A 20535-nucleotide genomic window follows, 5' to 3' on the forward strand; every position below is an offset into this window, starting at 1 on the left:
CTGCTATTTTGTAGCTAAATGATAAAGGATCTATCTTTCTGTATATTCGCAGCACATTACACTTGTCTACATTGAGATTCAATTACCATTCCCTGCACCATGCGTCAATTCGTTGCAGATCCTCCTGCATTTCCGTACAATTTTCCATTGTTACAACCTCTCGATATACAACAGCATCATCCGCAAAAAGTCTCAGTGAACTTCCGCTGTTATCCACAAGGTCATTTATGTATATTGTGAGTAGCAGCAGTCCTACGACACTCCCCTGCGGCACACCTGAAATCTTTCTTACTTCGGAAGACTTCTCTCCATTGAGAATGACATGCTGCGTTCTGTGGTCTAGGAACTCTTCAATCCAATCGCACAATTGGCATGATAGTCCATATGCTCTTACTTTGTTCATTAAACGACTGTGGGGAACTGTGCTTGCCGTGACTGACAGTCTTGGTGTTTGTGTTATGAATAGCACCAAGGGAATGACTTAATTCTGTTCACCTGCATAACTGCTTGTTTAGAGAACTGTTTTCATAGAGTGGTGCATGCAGCTGTTGCTGCCTGATGGGCCAGTCACTAGCAAGGATCAACTCAACCTGACAAATTGGTGGCTGCACAAACTTACCGGCTGACAGGACACCTGCACCTGAATTGTACTGGTCTAGTGTTTGCACTACATGTTGAAATGATGGATTGGACTGTTTCAAAATCTGTTCTCTAAGCTCGACGTTAGGTACATTGTACATGATTGCATCACGCAACATTATATCTGAATATAAAGCACCACAAGCACATTTGCATTTGCATTTCCTCATCATACCCTGAAAGCCTGTTGCACACTCATGATAAGTTTGTTCTGACTGTGTCATGCAATTACAGAATTGATGCCTAGCTGCCACCACATTCGTTTGTTGGTCATAATAGTTAGCGAATTTACAACCTTAACGTATGAAAGTCCACTTGTAGTGGCGTTATGGAATAGCTTCCAAATGAGTCTGAACACTGCACTTCCTCCTGTGGACAAGAAATAGAGAAGTTTCACAGTACAAGATACATTGTGAGCAGGTACTTGGGCTTCAAACTGTTGCAACCACTTGAACCATTCCTCTTCTTGTTCATGAAACTGGTGAAAAGGTGCTATAGCAGGGAACAGTCCAGCTTTTGCCTAAATGCATGTGGGAAACTGTCTAAAAACCATACACAGGCTGGTCGGTGTACTACTTGAACCGTGTCTGGCACACCTCTTGTCTCACAAGTTGGTGCATTGCACATTACACTATAGAGAAGATTGCATTTTCGTGTGATTAAAAATTAAAAACAAAGAGCTTATTATTATTATCATCATTATTATTCTTAGTTTTGATTCAGTATTTGTTAATTAACTATTCAGATGATGGAAACTCTGGGTAGGAATATCAACAGTGTAGGAAAGACAGATGCTACTTACATCCTGTTGCAGACATGTAATTAAGACACTCACATAAAACTTACAGCTACAGCCTTCGTCAGTAACACACACACACACACACACACACACACACACACACACAAGCAAGCAAGCACACCTCATGAACACCCAACCACAAACTCCAGCACCTCGGGCCAGAATGCATCTATCACATGGGATGCAAGCAGCAATCTGGTTAGGGTGGGGAAGGGAAGGGATAGTATTGTATAGCTGGGGGAGAGACAAATGCTGTCTGGTGGAGTGTGCAGGAACTAGACTTCTCATTTGAAGAGAAGTTGTATAAACAAATCCATGACACTATGGGCACCTGCATGGCACCCTCATATGCCAACCTTTTTATGTGCCATCTAGAGGAGACCTTCCGAACCTCTCAAAACACCAAATCCCTGTTATAGTTCAGGTTAATTGATGATATCATCATGATCTGGACTCAGGGTCAAAACACCCTATCTTCATTCCTTCAGGACCTCAACACCTTCTCTCCCATCCACTTCACATGGGCCTCCTCAACCCAGTGAGGCACCTTCCTAGATGTTGACCTCCTCCTCTCTGGTGGCTCCTTCCGCACCTCTGTCCATGTTAAAACCACCAACCACCCACAGTACCTTCATCCCTTTCACACCATAAAATCCTTCCCAAATAGCCTGGACACCCGGGGATAGTGTATCTGCAGTGACAAAAACTCTTTCTCAGTATGCTGAGGATCTCACTGAGACTTTCACAGACATGCACTATCCCTCAAACCTAGTCCACAAACAGATCTCTCATGGCAATTCCCCTCACACCTCCAATCCTCTTTCCACCTCCAACAACCAGCCACAAAGGAGTGTCCCATTCATCGCCCAGTACCACCTTGGGCTGGAAAAACTGAATCATATCCTTCTGCAGGGCTTTGTTAACCTATTATGGTGCCCTGAAATGAGGGACATCCTACCTGAGATACTTCCCACCCCATCCTAAAGTGACGTTCCATCGCCTACCCGACCTCCACATAATCTTGGTCCATCCCTATCCCACTCCCAGTCCCAACCCCCTTACCACAAGGATCATATCCCTGTGGAAGACCCATGTGCAAAATCTGATCAGTCCACCCACCCAGCACTTTCTATTCCATTTCTGTCGCAGGTTCATCCTACTCCATAAGGGACTCGGCCATCTGTGAAAGCGATGTCATTTACCAACTCAGCTGTGATCACTACACAGATTTTTATATCAGTATGACTATCGACAAGCTGTCCACCAGGATAAACGGCCACTGCCAAGATGTGGCCAAGAGCAAAGTAGACCACTCTGTGGCACAAGAAGCTGCTGGACATAACACACTTGATTTTGGTGGTTGCTTCACTACCCGACCCATCTGGATCCCTCCCTCCCCCATCAGCTTTTCTGAACTGTGCAGATGGGACTTATCCATACAACACTTTCTCCACTCCCGTAATTATCCTGGCCTCAACCTACAGTAACATACTGCCCCCACACACTCCACCCACCCTCTCTATCCATCATCTCCTCCCATTCTCATCTCCCACCATGTTTATTTGGCCGTCTTTCCCCACTCCTCTACTTTTTTGCTCCTTTTTTCCCTACCTCCGTGCCCAACGCCTGCCCCACAGCCTCCTGACACTGTGCCTGTTGGCAGTCTAGTCCCTGGACACTCCACCAGACAGCATTTGTCTCTCCCCCCACCCATACACTACTATCCCTTCCTCTTCCCTGCTTCTCTATATTGCTTCTTGCATCCCACATGATAGTCGCATTCCGACCTGAAATGCTGAAGTTTGTGGTCTTGTGTGTGTGTGTGTGTGTGTGTGTGTGTGTGTGTGTGTGTGTGTGTGTGTGTGTGTTACTGATGAAGGCTGTGGCCGAAAGCTTTATGTGAGAGTCTTTTAATTGTGACTATCTGCAACATGACTGGTCTTCTTTATGGTAAGTAGCAATCTGTCTTTTCCTACATCATTAATTAACTATTCAATTTGATAATAAATGCAAATTACAAATAAAACTATAAAACAGTTGCTACTAGCAACTTTACAGTTCCACAACTAGACCACTACTCACTGAGCTGCAAACGTCTCATTTGAAATGCGTGAACTTTGTAATATTTCCAATCTTAACAGCACTTGGAAATTTTCAAATTTGAGTCTTTAGTATTCTTGAGAAGAGTGTGGTAGTGCTTAATAAAAGTAATGTTTGTGCACTGACCGTTGATTCATGTAAGTATAGGTAGCACTGTCACAATCTCTGCATGATCTACATGTATATGTACATGGATACTCTGCAAATCACATTTAAGTGCCTGGCAGAGGGTTCACTGGACCACCTGATAATAACAACACTTCTCAGCCATAAAGTTCTTTAGGCGTGGAAATAGGCGACTAGCGACTCAAGTGAATAGGGTGGATATTCCAACAGTTTGTACTTTAAATTTCTTAATTTTGTCACTGGCAAAGCATATTTGTTGTGTAATGTATCTGGGACCGAAGTTCATTTCGGTGGGTATCAGTCTCTTCATTTTAGTTGTGGTGTGGTGTCGAGAAGTTCAGCTTGGCATTTTCACAGTCAAAATCCAGACAAGTCGTTACAGATTCACTATTAAAGTAAGGATTGCATACATAACCAGTATGTGTGAAATACTGTCACATCTGGAAAACCAGCTATTAATATTTTTCTTGTATTTTACTATTTTTTTATTTACCAACTCTAATGAAAAAATGTGCCAGAATAATAAGTTCATTTTACAAAATTAATTTTCATAGTTTTAAGTTATTGTAAAGATTGTACAAAAGAAACATAAAAACTAGAATGATGACTAATTTTTAAACTATGAAAACCTTTGTAGCACATATCCTTTGAGTGACAATATCTTTGGTTTGAAGTGCTTGTTGATTTGAGATCATTGTAAGTGGGGAGTTTTTCTTAGCAGTACGTGAAGTTGTCACTGAGCAGTCACAGTGGAAAGATGTGTTTCTAATGTTAAATGTGCAAGAAAATGTGACAAATGGAAGAATTCGTGAATTTTGTTGTTGTAATTAATTCAGAAGTTGCCAGTGCTACAGGGTGTATGTAAAATAATAATACTTGGGCTTCCTGCAAGTAAATGAATGACAATGATCAACAGTTGTAGAGAGCATTGATTTATGAGATTCAAAATCAAATATATTTCATTTCCTGCTCTTGAATAATTTTAAATGTATTACAGCAAACTCATTCTTTTAGGATAAACCACAATTACAACTAAATTTGTCTTATTCTTCATCTACATTGAGAGCAGGAGCATTATAGCAGGCAGATTCATTGTCATGATTTTTCCTCTTTGGCAATACAGGTATCTCCTGGCATATTCCTCTTCATATACACTTGCACACAAATGCTTACTTTTTGCAGAAGTTTGCATACTTCCACAGATTTTTGTTTCTTCTTAAGGAGTGATATTTATTTGCTCCACAGCAATTTCTATTGTTTAGCCTTAATTATGAATTAATACTGTGCTTTGGAACAACTTGAGTCTGTAGTTGAACAATTCTTTGTATAAAGTAACTGGATCCGAGAAAGCAGCCCTAATGTTGTTTGTGGGTTAAGTTGTTTTCTTTGTTGTGTTTTTCATTTAGATAGGTGGTCAAGTATGGTTAGTGAGGAATCAGTTCTGGAATTTAGGAAGCAAAGAGAGAAAGAGCAGCAGTGCAAGTTTATTGCTTGGTTTGTGAGACATCCTTGGATTATTCATTGTCAAGAACATCGTGTGTGAAAATTTCTCTTCCTCCCTCTATCCCTCTCTCCCCCTATCTTCTTCTTCTTCTTCTTCTTCTTCTACTACTACTACTACTACTACTACTACTACTTCTGAATTTTTATTCTAAAATGCTAATGTGACTAAAACTTTTCTGTTTTGATACGTTTCCACAGCTTATGAAATGCAATTAAACTTGTGTTCTTTCAGCTGCTTGCATGGCGTGTGGCAGTTTGGTATCCTGCTTTCCAGATGAGAGTCGCAGTTCTCTGCCAGAGATGTTGCCACTCTTCCAACGCAGCTTACAAGACTCTGTTGCAACGGTAAAGTATCCTTCATATGTCAGCTCTGAACTCCCTGTTCCTTGAAAAACAATTTGTTGTTAAGCTTGGTAAGGTTGGTATTTTCTGACACTTGTGGAACTATAAAGAGATGGGGGAACAAGAAGGGAAATGAAATCCAAATATTATTAATTCTGTGGTAGATTCTTCTTTAAATCTGAATGTCTGGTACTAATTATAGAAAAGAGAGATTGGGGTATTATTTGAAGAATCATACATTTGTAATTTTTCAGTTTTCCCCATTGTACATTATCTGTGAAAAGTTCTTCTCAGATTAACAGTTACACTGCAGTTGCAGTTGCACTGCACAGTATTTCATCTAGAAAGGTCAGTTTCAGTGATGGACTGTCTTATATACCCTGCCACCAGTAGTAAAATATGTAATTAAACAGTGCTATTAAAAAAACGTATTATTTTTTGACCAGAAGTGTATGGGGTATTTTTAAATATTTATATTACATATTCAGCTTGTTATTGCCTTTTGTCAAGAGATACAGGAACCTATACAAACTACAGAATGAAGCACTGACTTTTGTTTCACATTATCACATATTTTCTGTTGTGACTCACCGATCATTCAAAGCGCCCCCACGCAATTACGAGCATCCTCTACGTACGGCGCTGTCTGCAAGCCATGCAGCAGCTGCGCCACCTAAGCGGCCAGCCGAGCAGCGGCCGCTAGACTGGGACTCAGTGCTCATTCGAATGCTAACGTGTACACATGTCTTGCTTGTCAACTTACTCTGTGACTTATATGTGTTGTGTTGTTCTGAAATATATTTGTTAAACTTGACGTTATAACAATTGGCGATGAGGTAGTGGATTTTTCCTTTTCACCATTGACCCACAGGGTTCCATGGCTACTGTCGAGCAACTATTGCAAAATCTCCTTGAACAGCAAATTCTTCTAACAGCAGCAATTCGCGATTTCGTCGCAGCGTCAAATGCGGGGCGTTTCTCGTCGTTGGCTGTACCTCCTTTTCCTCCTTACGACGAGACGGCGGAAGACTGGTCTGATTATGAAAAACGTCTTCGAGAGCACTTCTTGGCATTTCATGTCACAGACGAACAACCATGTAAGTCTCTGTTTCTTTCCTGGATTTCACCTCAAATGTATCGGTTGTTGTCGCAATTGGCTCCTTTGAAGGATCCTGCATCTTTTCCCTTTGCTGAAATGTGCTCACTTCTGTCTACCTATTTTCAAAAGCAAACGCATGTGGTAGCCTCTCGTGTTGCCTTTTATCGTTGTCAAAAACAGCCACATCAGTCCTATCGCGCTTGGGCTGCTGAACTTCACGGCCTCAGTCGAAAGTGTCAATTTGTTACTGACATTCACAAAGAATCCTATGCCAATTTCATGGTACGGGATGCTATTATCCGGTCGGCGCCAGACAAAGAAGTTCGGCAACGTGCCCTTCAGTTGGCGAATCCGACTCTAGATGAAGTTCTCTCCATTGCGCAGTCTTTTGAAATTTCTCACGCCGCTGGGGCGCAAATAGAGGCGTGGGGTGATGTCGGGGAAATACAACCTCTGTGCGCTGTTGATGACGCGTGCAGCGCGTCCCCGCCGGCCGACGTGGCTGCAGTGCGCTTTCACGCGCAGCCTCGGCCTAGCTGTAAACAACCCGCTAAGAAACTGCAGCAAAACCCCCGGCAACTTCCTTCATGTCCGCGGTGTTTTACGAAACATTCACGCGAGGATTGTCCCCAACGTTGGGCTGTGTGTCACAATTGCAAAAAGAAAGGTCATGTGTCTTCCGTTTGCAAATCCGACTGCATACATGATGTTCATGAACATAACGCTGATTCTGATTCTGTGTTGTCTGTCAATTGCACTGTTTCCCTTTCAGGGAAGTTATTCCTCACTGTCCAAATTCTTGGTCGAGATGTTCGCATGCAAGTGGATACCGGTTCTGCTGCCACTATAATTAATTCTCAGACGTATCTTCAGTTGGGTTCTCCACTCCTGTCACCTGTCACTCGGCAATTACGGACGTACAATAAACAGAAGATTTCTCTCTCGGGACAGTTTAATGCTGAGGCATCTTACAAATCCATCGTTCGCACTGTTCTCATATTTGTGGTTGACCAGAGCAACACAGAAAATCTTTTTGGTTTCGATGCCTTTCGCGTTTTTGGGTTCTCCATAGATGACTCTGTCAATATTGTCTCTGATGCTATTCCTTATGCTCAACTGGATTCCTTGTCAACGACATTTTCGTCCCTTTTTTCTCCTGGGTTAGGCTGTGCAAACGACTTTGAAGCTCATATCACGCTCAAACCCACTGCTCGGCCTAAGTTTTTTCGGACTCGGCCCATTCCTGTGGCCCTTTGTGATCGGGTAAAACGGGAGTTGGATCGTCTCACTACTTCAGGGGTCTTGTGTCCTGTCACTTCCAGTGCGTGGTCCTCTCCTGTCATTGTCGTTGCTAAGCCAAATGGTCATATTCTTCTCTGTGGCAATTTCAAAGCCACTGTAAATGCTCAATGCCTCATCGACACTTACCCTATGCCCCGTCCTGAAGAACTGTTCACTAAACTTGCTGGAGGCCAGTATTTTTCTAAAATTGACCTGTCAGAAGCTTATCATCAACTTCCTCTCGACGCTGCTTCCCGGCAGTTTCTGGTCCTTAACATGCCTTTCGGCCTCTCTCAATACCAACGCTTGCCTTTTGGGGTTGCTAGCGCCCCTGCTCTCTTTCAACGATTCTTGGAACAATTATTGCTCCCTGTCCCTGGGTGTATCAATTACATGGACGACATTGTTGTCACTGGCTCCACCACTGAAGAACATCTTCAAAATCTCCGCACACTTTTTCATGTCTTACAGACTGCCGGTCTTAAGTGTAATCTTCAGAAATTGCAATTTTTTCAGGCATCTATCACGTACTTGGGGTTTCAACTCTCTCGGGATGGTATTCGTCCGCTTCAGCAAACTGTCACTGCGATCGATGCCCTTCCTTGCCCTACATCTGTTTAGGAACTGCAGGCCTTCTTGGGGAAAATAGCATACTATCACAAGTTTTTACTGTCTGCAGCTTCGGTGGCTTAGCCGTTGCATCGTCTGTTGCATAAAAACGTGCCTTTTCACTGGTCCGCGTCATGCGATGCGGCTTTCCAGAAGTTGAAGACTATGCTGAAACAGGCCCCGTGCCTGGCTACTTATCGACCTGGGCAACATCTTGTTCTTGCCACAGACGCCTCTCAATACGGGGTCGGTGCAGTCCTTGCACACCGTTTTTTTGACGGTTCGGAATAACCCATTGCTTATGCCTCCAAAATGCTCACGGATGCCCAACAAAAGTATTCTCAAATTGAAAAAGAAGCTTTGGCCATTATTTATGCTCTTCATAAGTTTGGTGTTTTTCTCTATGGCTCAAAATTTCATCTTGTTACGGATCACAAACCACTTGTTTCCTTGTTTCATCCATCAGCGTCACTTCCCGACAAGGCTGCAAACCGCCTCCAGCGTTGGGCTCTTTACTTGTCTCGTTTCAATTATGAGATTCATTTCTGGCCAACGACTCAACATGCAAATGCTGATGCACTGTCTCGCCTTCCCATGGGTCCTGATGAGGCATTAGATAGGGACAAACTTTTATGTTTCCACCTGGATGTTGCCCAGCAGCGGGTTGTGGACGGGTTCCCCATCACTGAGGACAGGCTGGCAGCTGCTACGGGTTCTGACCCTACCCTCTCCCGGGTTTTACGCTGTATTCAGAAGGGTTGGCCAGATCGCCAGTCTGCTAATACTTCTGATCCGTTGCGGAACTACTACGCTTTGCACTACCACCTCACAGTTAGGGATGGTGTTATCCTCCTCTCCACTGACAATGCTTCGCCGCGTGTTGTGGTACCTATGTCTTTGCGTGCTTTGGTCTTGCGCCTCCTTCACCAAGTGCACTGGGGTGTGTCTCGCACAAAATCTCTGGCGCGCCGTCATGTTTACTTGCCTGGCATCGACTCTGAAATAGCACACATGGTCGCTGCCTGTGGACCTTGTGCGTCACAGGCCGCTGCCCCGAAGTCATCTTTGTCCCCGTGGCCTTCACCTGAGAAGCCCTGAGAACGCATTCATGCTGACTTTGCGGGACCCTTTTTAGGTACTTATTGGTTCCTCATAATTGACGCCTACTCTAACTTTCCTTTCATTGTCCGTTGCACGTCGCCTACCACCGCTACAACCACCAGTGCTCTCGCCCGCATTTTTTCTTTGGAAGGCGTCCCCTCTACTCTTGTTACTGATAATGGTCCGCAATTTGCCTCTTCCGACTTTGCGGATTTTTGTGCTCGTCACGGCGTTATGCATGTCACGACCCCACCGTTCCATCCACAATCCGATGGTGAGGCTGAACGACTGGTCCGCACATTTAAGGCTCAGATGCGGAAACTTCTGACTTCTTCTGCTGCTGATGATGCGCTTCTCCAGTTTCTGGCGTCTTACTGTTTCACCCCCATGGGCGACCACAGCCCGGCTGAGCTCTTACATGGCCGACAGCCCTGCACGCTACTTCATCTTCTGCGGCCTTCCACCTCATGGCCGCGGGTGCCTTCACTTGGCCGGTTCACCGCCAACGACCTCGTCTAGGTACGGGGATATGGCAAGCGGCCAAAATGGAGCCCGGGCCGCATCTTAAGACACCGTGGCAGACGCCTGTATGAAATCCAGACAGACACGGGTGTTGCAGTGCATCATTCGGACCAGCCTCGGCCTCGTGTGCCAGCAATGCCTGTTCCAAATGCCGCTACACCACCTTTGGCTCTACCTGATGCTCGGGATCTTAGCATCTCTCAATACTCACAACGCAGCCCTCTCACCGTCATCGCGATGCCAGCACAAGAACGGACGCCACCAGGAGACGTGCCCATACAGGAACTGGATGACCATCCTCTGTCAGAGCAAATCTACTCGCCTCATCCTCCAACGGATGCCGACACATCACCCATGTCTCCTGTCATATCAACTGGACTTGCCGCAACGGGTGGATTGGTGCATGGGGCCCCAGCAGATTCGACCCCTACGAGACGTTATAATTGGGGACATTTCCGTCCGTACAGGAAGCCTCCTCCTCGAGACTTTACGGCGAGTCAAACAACGCCTATGGACATTAGCCATCTCCAGGACACCTCCATCAAGACCAGTGCAACAATTTCAAAGGGGGGGGGGGGGGGGAGTGTTGTGACTCGCCAATCATTCAAAGCACCGCCGCACAATTACGCGCGTCCTCTACGTGCGGCGCTGTCTGCCAGCCATGCAGCAGCTGCGCCACCTAAGCGGCCAGCCGAGCAGCGGCCGCTAGACTGGGACTCAGTGCTCATTCGAATGCTAACGTGTACACATGTCTTGCTTGTCAACTTACTCTGTGACTTATATGTGTTGTGTTGTTCTGAAATATATTTGTTAAACTTGATGTTATAACATTTTGATTATAGACTGACATGAAGAGTGTTTCAGAAACATTATAGACAAACAGCTTTTAACATGTGATAGCACTACCCTTTACATATTCAAGCCAGCATGTATTACCAGTAAATCATGCTCAATATAAAATACTAATTTTATAGACAAAATATTTATAGTTTCCAATTGCTTTCATTTACCAATAATCTGAGTGAATTAATTACATATTCACGAAGCGGTTATCTTGTTTTAAATATTTTTCTAGGTAGTTTTTTGGGGCAAATTTAAGCCACAGTGTTGTAGTAAATAATTTGATTGCCACTTTAAAGATGGGTGCTCATCAGTGAAGAGTTCAGGTAGGCCTCAGTATCCACAAATAAGGTTGTTATTGATGACATAAGGAACCTGATGGTGCAGGATAGACAAATCACAATCAGAGAACTTGCAGATGAGGTTAAAATTAGTACCGGATCCTTTCATTCGATTTTAACAGAAGATTTGGATCTCAGGAGGATCTTAGCAAAATTTGTGCCAAAGTTGCTAATGACGGAGCAAAAGCAAATTTGTTTGAAGATTGCACAGGACATGCTGTATAGTGTGAACAGTAATCCTAACTTTCTTAACACAGCAATCAATGGTGATGAGTTCTGGGGTTATCAGTATGATCCTGAACCCCATTCGTTGCAGAGGAAGCATCCCTCATCCCCAAGACTCAGAAATGTGAGGCAGGACCTGAGCAATGTTAATGTCATGCTGACCAACTTCTGGGTATGGTCCATCGTGAGTGCACCCGAGGACGTACTAACATCAACAAGGAGTGGTACCAAGAGATTGCTACATTAAAAGTTCTTGGTGCACTTGTCCTTTTGAAACAGTGAGAGGCAAATGGCTGGACCTGTGGGCACCTTTACCACGATAACTCACTTGCTCATTGTTCTCAGTTTATTCAGAACTATTTGGCTAAACACAACACGGCTGTGGTTTGTCAGCCTCCATATTCCTCTGACATAGCACGAATTTATTTCTGGCTTTTCCATAAACTGAAAGAGACTCTGGAAGGGATCAGATTTCAGAACAGGGAAGACATTGTGCAGAATTTGATGGAGCACCTGCACACCCTAACAAAAGAGGCTTTCCAGCAGCAGTGGCAGCAGTGCTGGGAGAAGTGTGTAGAAGCTGAAGGGGGCCACACTGAAGGTGACTAGTGTCAAACAATTGTATCTGAATAAAGATTGATTTTATAAATAAAAGTTGGATACTTTTTGAACAACCCCCATATATTGGGAGAAAAAGATCTACTTTAGGAGAAGCCACTGCTTCTTGGCCTATTATCTCACATGTTGTGGTTACACTGAATGCTTCTGGAAATTGGTTGTGCAAGCAGCCTCCTGCTTGGAAATATTCAGGTGTAGATCATGGCTTTTTGGTGCTATTATATGAGAGGTGATGCATCAATCACACATCATTGGCAAGGATGATGTATCTGTAACTATTGTAGGTGATATCTGTTCTTCAGAAGACGCTGCAACCAGTGCAGTTGTGTAGGCTTTTATATTTTGATTTTTGTTTAATTGCAACATGTTGTTGTGTTTAGATGCACTTGAGAATGTACAATGCTTGAAACTAGTTATCAGTACTAATATTATAAATGCAAAAGTAACTCTGTCTGTTATGCTTTCACAACTAAATCACTGAACCGATTTTGATGAGATTTTGTATGGAGGTAGCTTGAACACTGATACAAGATATTTTGACTTTTGAACGTTATCATATATGTAAAAATGCTTTTCTTGGTATATACATTCTACACAATATGATTCACCATAGTGAATACAATGCTTATACAATATTCAGGTTGTTTAATCCATACTTCCATACTATATCAGTCACAAGCCTGTCACATTCTAATCGCTGCATATCACGTGTCTCTTCTAGCTTGTGAATCACTTGAAGTTTCACAATGTTAGCCTCACTTAAATTCTCTATGACAAACAGAGAGGCAATGTACCTTTATGTGCAGGACATGGGAGGCTTTCAGTTATCCTTCATTTGATTAGGTATGTGAACACAGCTGCGGGTAACAGCTTAATAAATTACAACTTTGAAATACAGCTTGATGGAATGATGTTTTTCTTCAAATTTATTGACACTGTGGTTCCTGCCCAGAAGAAATCATTCATCTGTCATTTTCCTCTGTGTATAAGATCTTTAACTGCTTTTGACTAAAGCCTGCATTACAGTTCCACTATGCAAAATATGCACCTAATGCAGTTTTGGTAGGAACACCCTTTAAAGCAAATATCGAATGCTCTATCTGTCTGTAGTGTAAATGATAGGTGTATTTTCATTTTCAATGCAATGCTGCTGATAAACAGTGAAATAAGATAAAAATAAAAATGAAACAAATAAGCCAAAATAACATAACACAAAAAATTCCATTAACTAATTATGTAACCTAAAAAAAGTAATGACACTGCAAGTGGTAAAAAGAAATTAATCTTTCTTCCTTTTTTTATCTTATTTACTACAGGAAACCCACATGTTTTCTTTATGAATAACAGCCAAGTAATGTCTACCTGTGCCTTTATAAAGGTGCGGCAGGGGGCGGCAGCGGCCTTGGCGTGTGTGGTGCGCTCCCTGGGCTCGGATGCACTGGCGGCCGCCATCCATCTGCTGGAGGAGGGCCTGGCTGGTGTGCAGCAGCAGCCCGCCACGAGGGCGGGGGCGGGGGCGGGAGTGGGCATGGCACTCGAGAGCACTGGTGACAATCGACCCCTCAGGCAGGTGAGAGGTAACACGCCTGTCACCAGTTCTCTCCTGTAGCTTGCATCTGTCCACTAAACTATATGTAAAAAGTTAGCACTCTATTCAGAAACGACACATGTTCCTTATTTGTAAACATCACAAATTTTATCATTTATATGGCAGTGCTTTAAAAGTATTTGAAACAGAAAATTATTTTAATAATAATAATGTAATAATTTGTTATCATTATTATTATAATCATCATCATCATGATCTGCCTGCTGGATCACAAACAGTACAGCATCTCCTATGACACTGCACATCTTGGACCTAATGTTATACTGTATTTATTTACATTTGCACATTCTATACAAGCACGAAGTCTTTCACATAAGATTTGCAGTGTTGGAAGTTCTTGGTGCACTTGTCATTTCACTTCTCTGTTAAAATCCTAGCTTTCAAAAATATTTACCAGCAACTGACTGTCAAACAAGTGAAGGAGTCGCACAGATAAAACTGATGTAGGAGTGAAATATTACTCGTAGAGTCGTCATTTCCATTGCAACATATAAGGGGCATTCACATGAACCTCGGTCACTGGTGTAAAGTGATGGTAACGATTTTATCAACTCAAAAATGTTGTTATACACAGTGCATATACTCAAAAATAGTTACCAAAACTGTTGGAACCATTTATCCCATTGTGACACTAGCTGGTCGATTCCATCCCTGAAGAAGCTAGTAGGCTGCTGTCGGATCCAGACCTGGACCCAGTCACACACTTCATCGTCCGTTGTGAATCAATGTCCACGAATAGCTTGTTTTAGTGGTCCAAACACATGAAACTCACGCGGTGAAAAGTCGGGACTGTATGGTGGATGTTCCAGCATTTCCCACCGAAACTGCTGCAATGTCGATTTCACTGAATTGGCCATGTGTGGGCAGGGTTAACATGCAGAAGGATATCGCCCTTGGACAATGTGACTTGGCGTTTTGACTTCATGGCTTGTCTAAGGTGCTGTAAAGTGGCTTGATAACTCTGGGCGTTGATGGTGGTTCCCCGTTCCAGGAACTCGAGAAGCAGTGGGCCCTTGTGGTAAAAAAAGGAGGACATCATGACCTTATCAGAACTGGTATGCATGGCCTTTGATTTCTTTGTAGGTGGTGAAGTCACATGTTTCCACTGCTTGCTTTCCAGTTCAAAATGGTGACACCATGTTTCATCACCTGTGTCAATACACAACAGAACGCCATTTTCCTCCTCGTGATAATGTTGCAAATGACTCAAAGACAGTGCCATTCGAGTATTGCGCTGTTCAGCGATCAGTTGGTGGGGTGCCCACTGTGCACAGATTTTTCAAAAGTTCAAGTGTTGATGCATTATGGTGTGAGTTGTAACCGATGGATCTCGTCCACAGTGATTCTGCAGTTGTCTAAGACTAAAGTATTCTCTTCCACAGCCATTTCTAGTGTGATGACACAACGAGCCTGTCCAGGACAAGCATTGTCTTCCAGTGACTCGCACCACTCAAGGAATTGTTGGCACCATTCCACAACACTTGAACGACTCAGACTGTACTCACCATAAACAGCCTTCATCTGTCGATACATTTCACGGCCTCCAACTCCTTCCACCACCAAAAATCAAATCACTCCTCATTGTTCCTGCTTACTCACCTGCATGTTTGGTAGTGGATGATAATTTGTGTGACCACCTTCCCTTCGGCATGAAACCACGCTGGCACTGTGCACCCACACCAGTCTCTCTACCAATAGATGGTGCCACATAGCTGCAGTTACGTGATGTCACCTTACATTTAAGGCAAAGATAGATGCACTGACCAGGTTTCATTTGAATGAACTTCCTATAATAGTGGACATACCCTTGTGTAGTATCAGTACGAAATGTGCACCTCCCTGCAGTCTGAATCCCATACTTGTATTAAGGTTGTTATCACATATTTTAATTTCCACAGACTCTTGATGACCAAGACTCAGGAGTTTGAAGTGTTTGCTCAAACAAGACTATCCATATTCATAAGTATATTAATGGCAACAGCATATTTTTATGGATTTCTGCACTTTATGTGTCCAGTATAGCATTTTTCAGTATATAGCACAGTTCAGTACAGCATTGTCTAATGGTTTGAATAAACTGTCCCATACCATATTGTAAACTCCTGGTACTATGAGACCATGAATATCCTTCACAGAGCACATCATCTCTTTGACTTTCTTAGGCAGCAAAAAAAAAAAAAAAAAATTATCCCATGCCTGTTAGGATTCCAAAATTTTACCCAATGTTGCTCCACAGAATTAAAGGGTTTTTGTTAGCTGATCTTTTTGTGTTTTGATGATTAAAATTCTTCTGTATGTTGTGTTCTGTCATTGTATAAAAACTTTGAATATAAACTATAAAAACCAATGTTTTGACCATATTAAAAGGCGTTTTGCAGAAAGGACTGGGTTTGCAGGAGGAACGGTACCCCTATTTATTGCAGACAATTGGCACCAGAAACTTTATTGGCTGCAGAATGCAATGGGCTTGTCAGGACAAAAGGAAGAGGGCAGGAAGGAAGCTATTCATGGACTGTCCATCTTGTCAGTGATTGAAACTTAGTGATTGGTGACAGTCTTCAAATCAGCACTTGGTTTCTGGTGGGCGTGTTTTATTTCTGGTGTGTGCAGAAATGCTGTGACAGTTCCTCTATACCAAAAGCCAAGCCCTGATTTGCCGACTGTCACCAATTGTTGACTAGCCAGGTAGTTCATGAATAGCTTCCTTCCTACTCTCTCCCTCTCATCATGACTACCTTGTTATATTCTAGGGCCAATAAAGTTTCACAAATATAATGCATTGATACTGGTTGTCTGCGATAAATAGGGGCATCTTTCTTCGTGCAAAACCAGTCTTGCCCTGAGGAAGACCACTGTAATTTGGTCGAAATCCTGGTTTTATAGTTGATGGAGAACAAAGCCCAGAAGAATTTTAATCATTATGACAGTGGCCACGAAAACGTAGTCATCACCAGGAACTCTGATGGGATGCTAAGGAAAGCTCTCAGAGAACATTCTTGAGTTACACAATGAACACCTGGCTTTACAGTCACAATTTGGGGAAGTTATTTTCTTTCACTTGTACAGGGAGCCGGCACACCTTCGCTTAAGAACCATCTCAGTCTTGGGTGGAAGTTCAAAGCCAGAAGGCTCAGTCAAAATGCGTGACATCTTATTCATTCCAAAGCAACATTACGCTGCCATATGTGTCTCTAGCAGTCATTAATATTAGAGCTGTTGTCAACTAACATCCTTGCAGTTTCCAGAGATGGGTGACTAAAGAAAAGCCTTTCTTTGTAATCGTTGGAGTGTCTGCATGAACAAGGTGGTGAACATTTTTCTGTGGTTTTTTGTACTTCCGTACAAGTGCACTTTCCCATCAGTATGTGACTAAGTATGGATAGCCAGAAACAGGTGTAGGGCTGATTGTACCAGCTGAAAGACACACAGTATGGTCGAGCTGTGTGTCAACAAGTCTCGTGTGCATACAGTTCATGCAAGCAGAGTGTAATATTTCACAACAGGGTAAACCAATACCAGAGCTGAAGTACATAATGTCATTATAGAGGATCCATGTGGTGTACCACAGATTTCCTAGAGAATATTATATCTTTTTTTTTATTTTGGCAGCTGTTCTTTTCCTGTTGCTTGAATAGATTTGAATTTTCTGGAGAGAACCAACTTGGTTTCACATGTCTGATAGCCATTTTGTCTGAACATAGAGATTATTCTCTTCCAGTGTGCTTCTAGCTGTATGTGTCAGCATATTTACTACAGCTCTATTTTGGACAGGATGATGGAAATTGTGCCCATCAAGATAGCAGACTGTGTGGGTCTGTATCTGTGATGAATAAAGGTTTTTGGAAATAAGTTGAACTAGTTGCCATTTGCTCTGATTCAGTTTTTATTATATCATTAATATTATGTAGTATAATATCGTAAAATAAAAATTGAATCAAGCAAAAGGTGACTGATTGCTGTTATTCCTGAAAACCTCTTGATTTATGATATGTCAAGTGACTAACTGTGGCTCAACTAGGGTGTTTAAAAAGGGTAGCTGTCCTTCCTTCCTTCCTTCCTTCTGCAGTGAACTTCATATTGGGATGTACATTGCTCATGTGAGCAATAAACTGTTGCAATGTTTTCTTTACGTGAGACCAAATAAACAAGTTATAATCAACATAATGATTAAAACCAGACAGGGATAATTGCACACTCTTTCATAGGTTAAAGGAAATTCATGCATGCAATTATGTAAAATGCTAGAATTTCACATTTAATTTGTGTATAATGAACTTAAATGCCTATTACTTTGACATGTTACCAAAATATTCTCTTGCTAATTAGGTGGAGTGGTATTCTGGTATGTCCTTATTTGTCTCTCAGACTTTTTTTTATGTCTGTGATAGATTTCATAGTATTAGGAAGTTTGATGTACAGTTTTATCACCATGTGACAAGTTCACTTTTGACATCTAATGGTGTTTGTATGCATAACACAAAAGCATCTTGCTGTCTTGTGCAGTGATTGTCATATCCTATTTCTTTTCATATCTTCCTTATTAATGTCACTTGTCTTTGTGAACAGTAATGTTTCCATGATGTGCATACAGTGTGTACCATTTTGTATTCTTAAGCATACTGCCCGTTGCACCTAGGTTTACATGCCTAACCACTGCTCAGCACCCTCCTTGTACCCCTCAGCAGTTGTCTTTACGTGTTTCACTGTTCACATTTCATCTGTGATTTTTCAGTACAAGTAGTGTGGAACAATGACATGATGTTAGTGGTTGATAAAGCAAATGGTAAAGCCAAACTTGTAATCTTCCTTAGGATCTTGGAAAACTTTAGCTTGTGTTCAAGAGACGAAAGCTGACAATACATTTGTACAGTCCAATACTGGAGTAGGGGGAGGGGAAAGGTTTCATACCAGGTTGGAGTAAAACAGGACATTGAGCAGGTGCAAAGGAGGTCTTTGTGAGTGGCCGCAGGAGAGAGTATAGTGGAAATGCAGAGAAAATTTAACTGACAGGCACCTGAAAAAGTGGTATATTCTTGCAAAAACCTGCTTGAAATGGGCTTTCATAATGGAGGCCAGGAATATTCTTTGGCCCGTATTTATCAATTCTGCATATCATCATGAATGTCAGATTAAATTAATAACTTTTCACATAGATTTGTAACCAATCAGTCTTTCCACATGTTATTAATTAATGCTAAAGAAAGAAGTGTTGCTATATGTTACACTATAAAGTACCCTCTGCTATTATGGTGGTGCTTGCTACTGTTGAAAGTAACAACATGCCCCACTCCCTTTCTACTGTGCTAATGAAAGAGGGTCATGTAGATACCTTAATTTATGGTAGCAGTGGTAGAGGAAAGATGGAATACTGTGTGTGCATTTTTTATCTATGCATAGAAATGAAACACAAATGTAAGCACAGTACAGACATGAGACATGATGGAGAGTGAATGTTTTACTGGTGGGAGAGCCGTTTACACTTTGACATTGTGATTTTGGGGTGTGTGGATATCAAAGAAGACGAATGTGGGCCGGCAGAGGTTGTTGTTCTGAAGAAGAAGAAAACAAAAGAAGATTGTATGGAATTAGATAATTACTTACTTACTTACTTACTTACTTACGGGATACTAATGACCTGTCTGTTGATGAGTTTTGTTATTAAGAGCTTAAATGTAAATGTTTAATTGATGTGTTGAAAGTGTTATGGGGACTGCTAAATACAGAAGGATATTGGAAAGAAGTGTTTATGTGATTTCATAGCTAGTGGGTAGCAAACATAATTTTCCATTATCACAGTGCTTTCCTGCAGACAGTGAAGAAGTTCAAAATAGCTACAGTTGGCTCTGCTTAGCAGGACTACAACATCATGAAGTGACCCAAGTGCAGAAAGAGAAGATTTAAAGATAAACAATATGACGGATATATCACTGACAGGTCACATTCAAGGAATTGGTATCCTGGTTAAGTAATCTCCAACAATGAACCCAACGGTAATATTCCACTACACACTTTGTAATGATTCACAGAGCATACATGGTGTCATAGGTCTTACGAGTTCTCATAGGATGTGGTGAAAACTGAGTTTACATTATGAATGTTTGGTGCATGTATTACCATTTAGATTAGGAAGAAGCCGAAACAAGCTTTTGGCTATGTAAGTCACTGAAGTGTAAAAGTGAATCACTTCATAACAGTCACCCCACCTCTAAACATTATGTTACAACAAGTTAAGCCATCATATGTTGACAGTATGTTTGAATGTCAGTAATTTCTTGTCATTTCAGATATTTATGTCTGCATCTTACACTCAGCGCATTGGCCGAAGTGCTTCCACAACGGGTTGGTCAGATAATCCTTTCAACAAGCCAACCCTGCCATGGCACTTTGCTGATGGGTCAGTACCAGTATCTTCCCTTCTCTATACTTCTTTACATCACAATGTGCACTTTACAGTTTGTTGTAATACTTGAAACCGTGGAATAGTCACCCCCTCTTTTGCGTCCACCCTAGTTGCCCCCAGACCCTGCGCCCCCCGGATCCTGTGCCCCCACATCCAGTCACCTCTGCAACCTGTTGTTTATGCAACGTGTTGCCTCCACAACTCCTATTGCTACTGCTCCTGTCTCCTGCAGCCCTCATTGCTTCCACACCGCACCGCCTCCGATCCTTGGTGCTCGCGACCCCCACTACCTTCACACACCACCGCTTCCACACTCCACTGCCTCCCCACACCATTTCCTCAGTCGCTTCTGCCCACCCCCTGCCTCTGCCCTTGCGTCCA

The 20535-nt window shown here is 42.5% G+C and overlaps 1 protein-coding gene across 1 annotated transcript in view; it reads left to right on the forward strand.

Moving 5' to 3' along the window:
- Positions 1-20535, forward strand: part of LOC126106866 (uncharacterized) — a 153425-nt gene that overhangs the window by 95074 nt on the left and 37816 nt on the right. Inside the window, exons 8-10 of the mRNA XM_049913268.1 lie at positions 5400-5512; positions 13524-13715; positions 20039-20148. Coding sequence (XP_049769225.1) covers positions 5400-5512; positions 13524-13715; positions 20039-20148 — 415 coding nt within the window. The remainder of the gene's footprint in view (positions 1-5399; positions 5513-13523; positions 13716-20038; positions 20149-20535) is intronic.

The sequence above is a fragment of the Schistocerca cancellata genome, chromosome 10 (assembly GCF_023864275.1).
Source record: "Schistocerca cancellata isolate TAMUIC-IGC-003103 chromosome 10, iqSchCanc2.1, whole genome shotgun sequence".
In the NCBI taxonomy this organism is placed as follows: domain Eukaryota; kingdom Metazoa; phylum Arthropoda; class Insecta; order Orthoptera; family Acrididae; genus Schistocerca; species Schistocerca cancellata.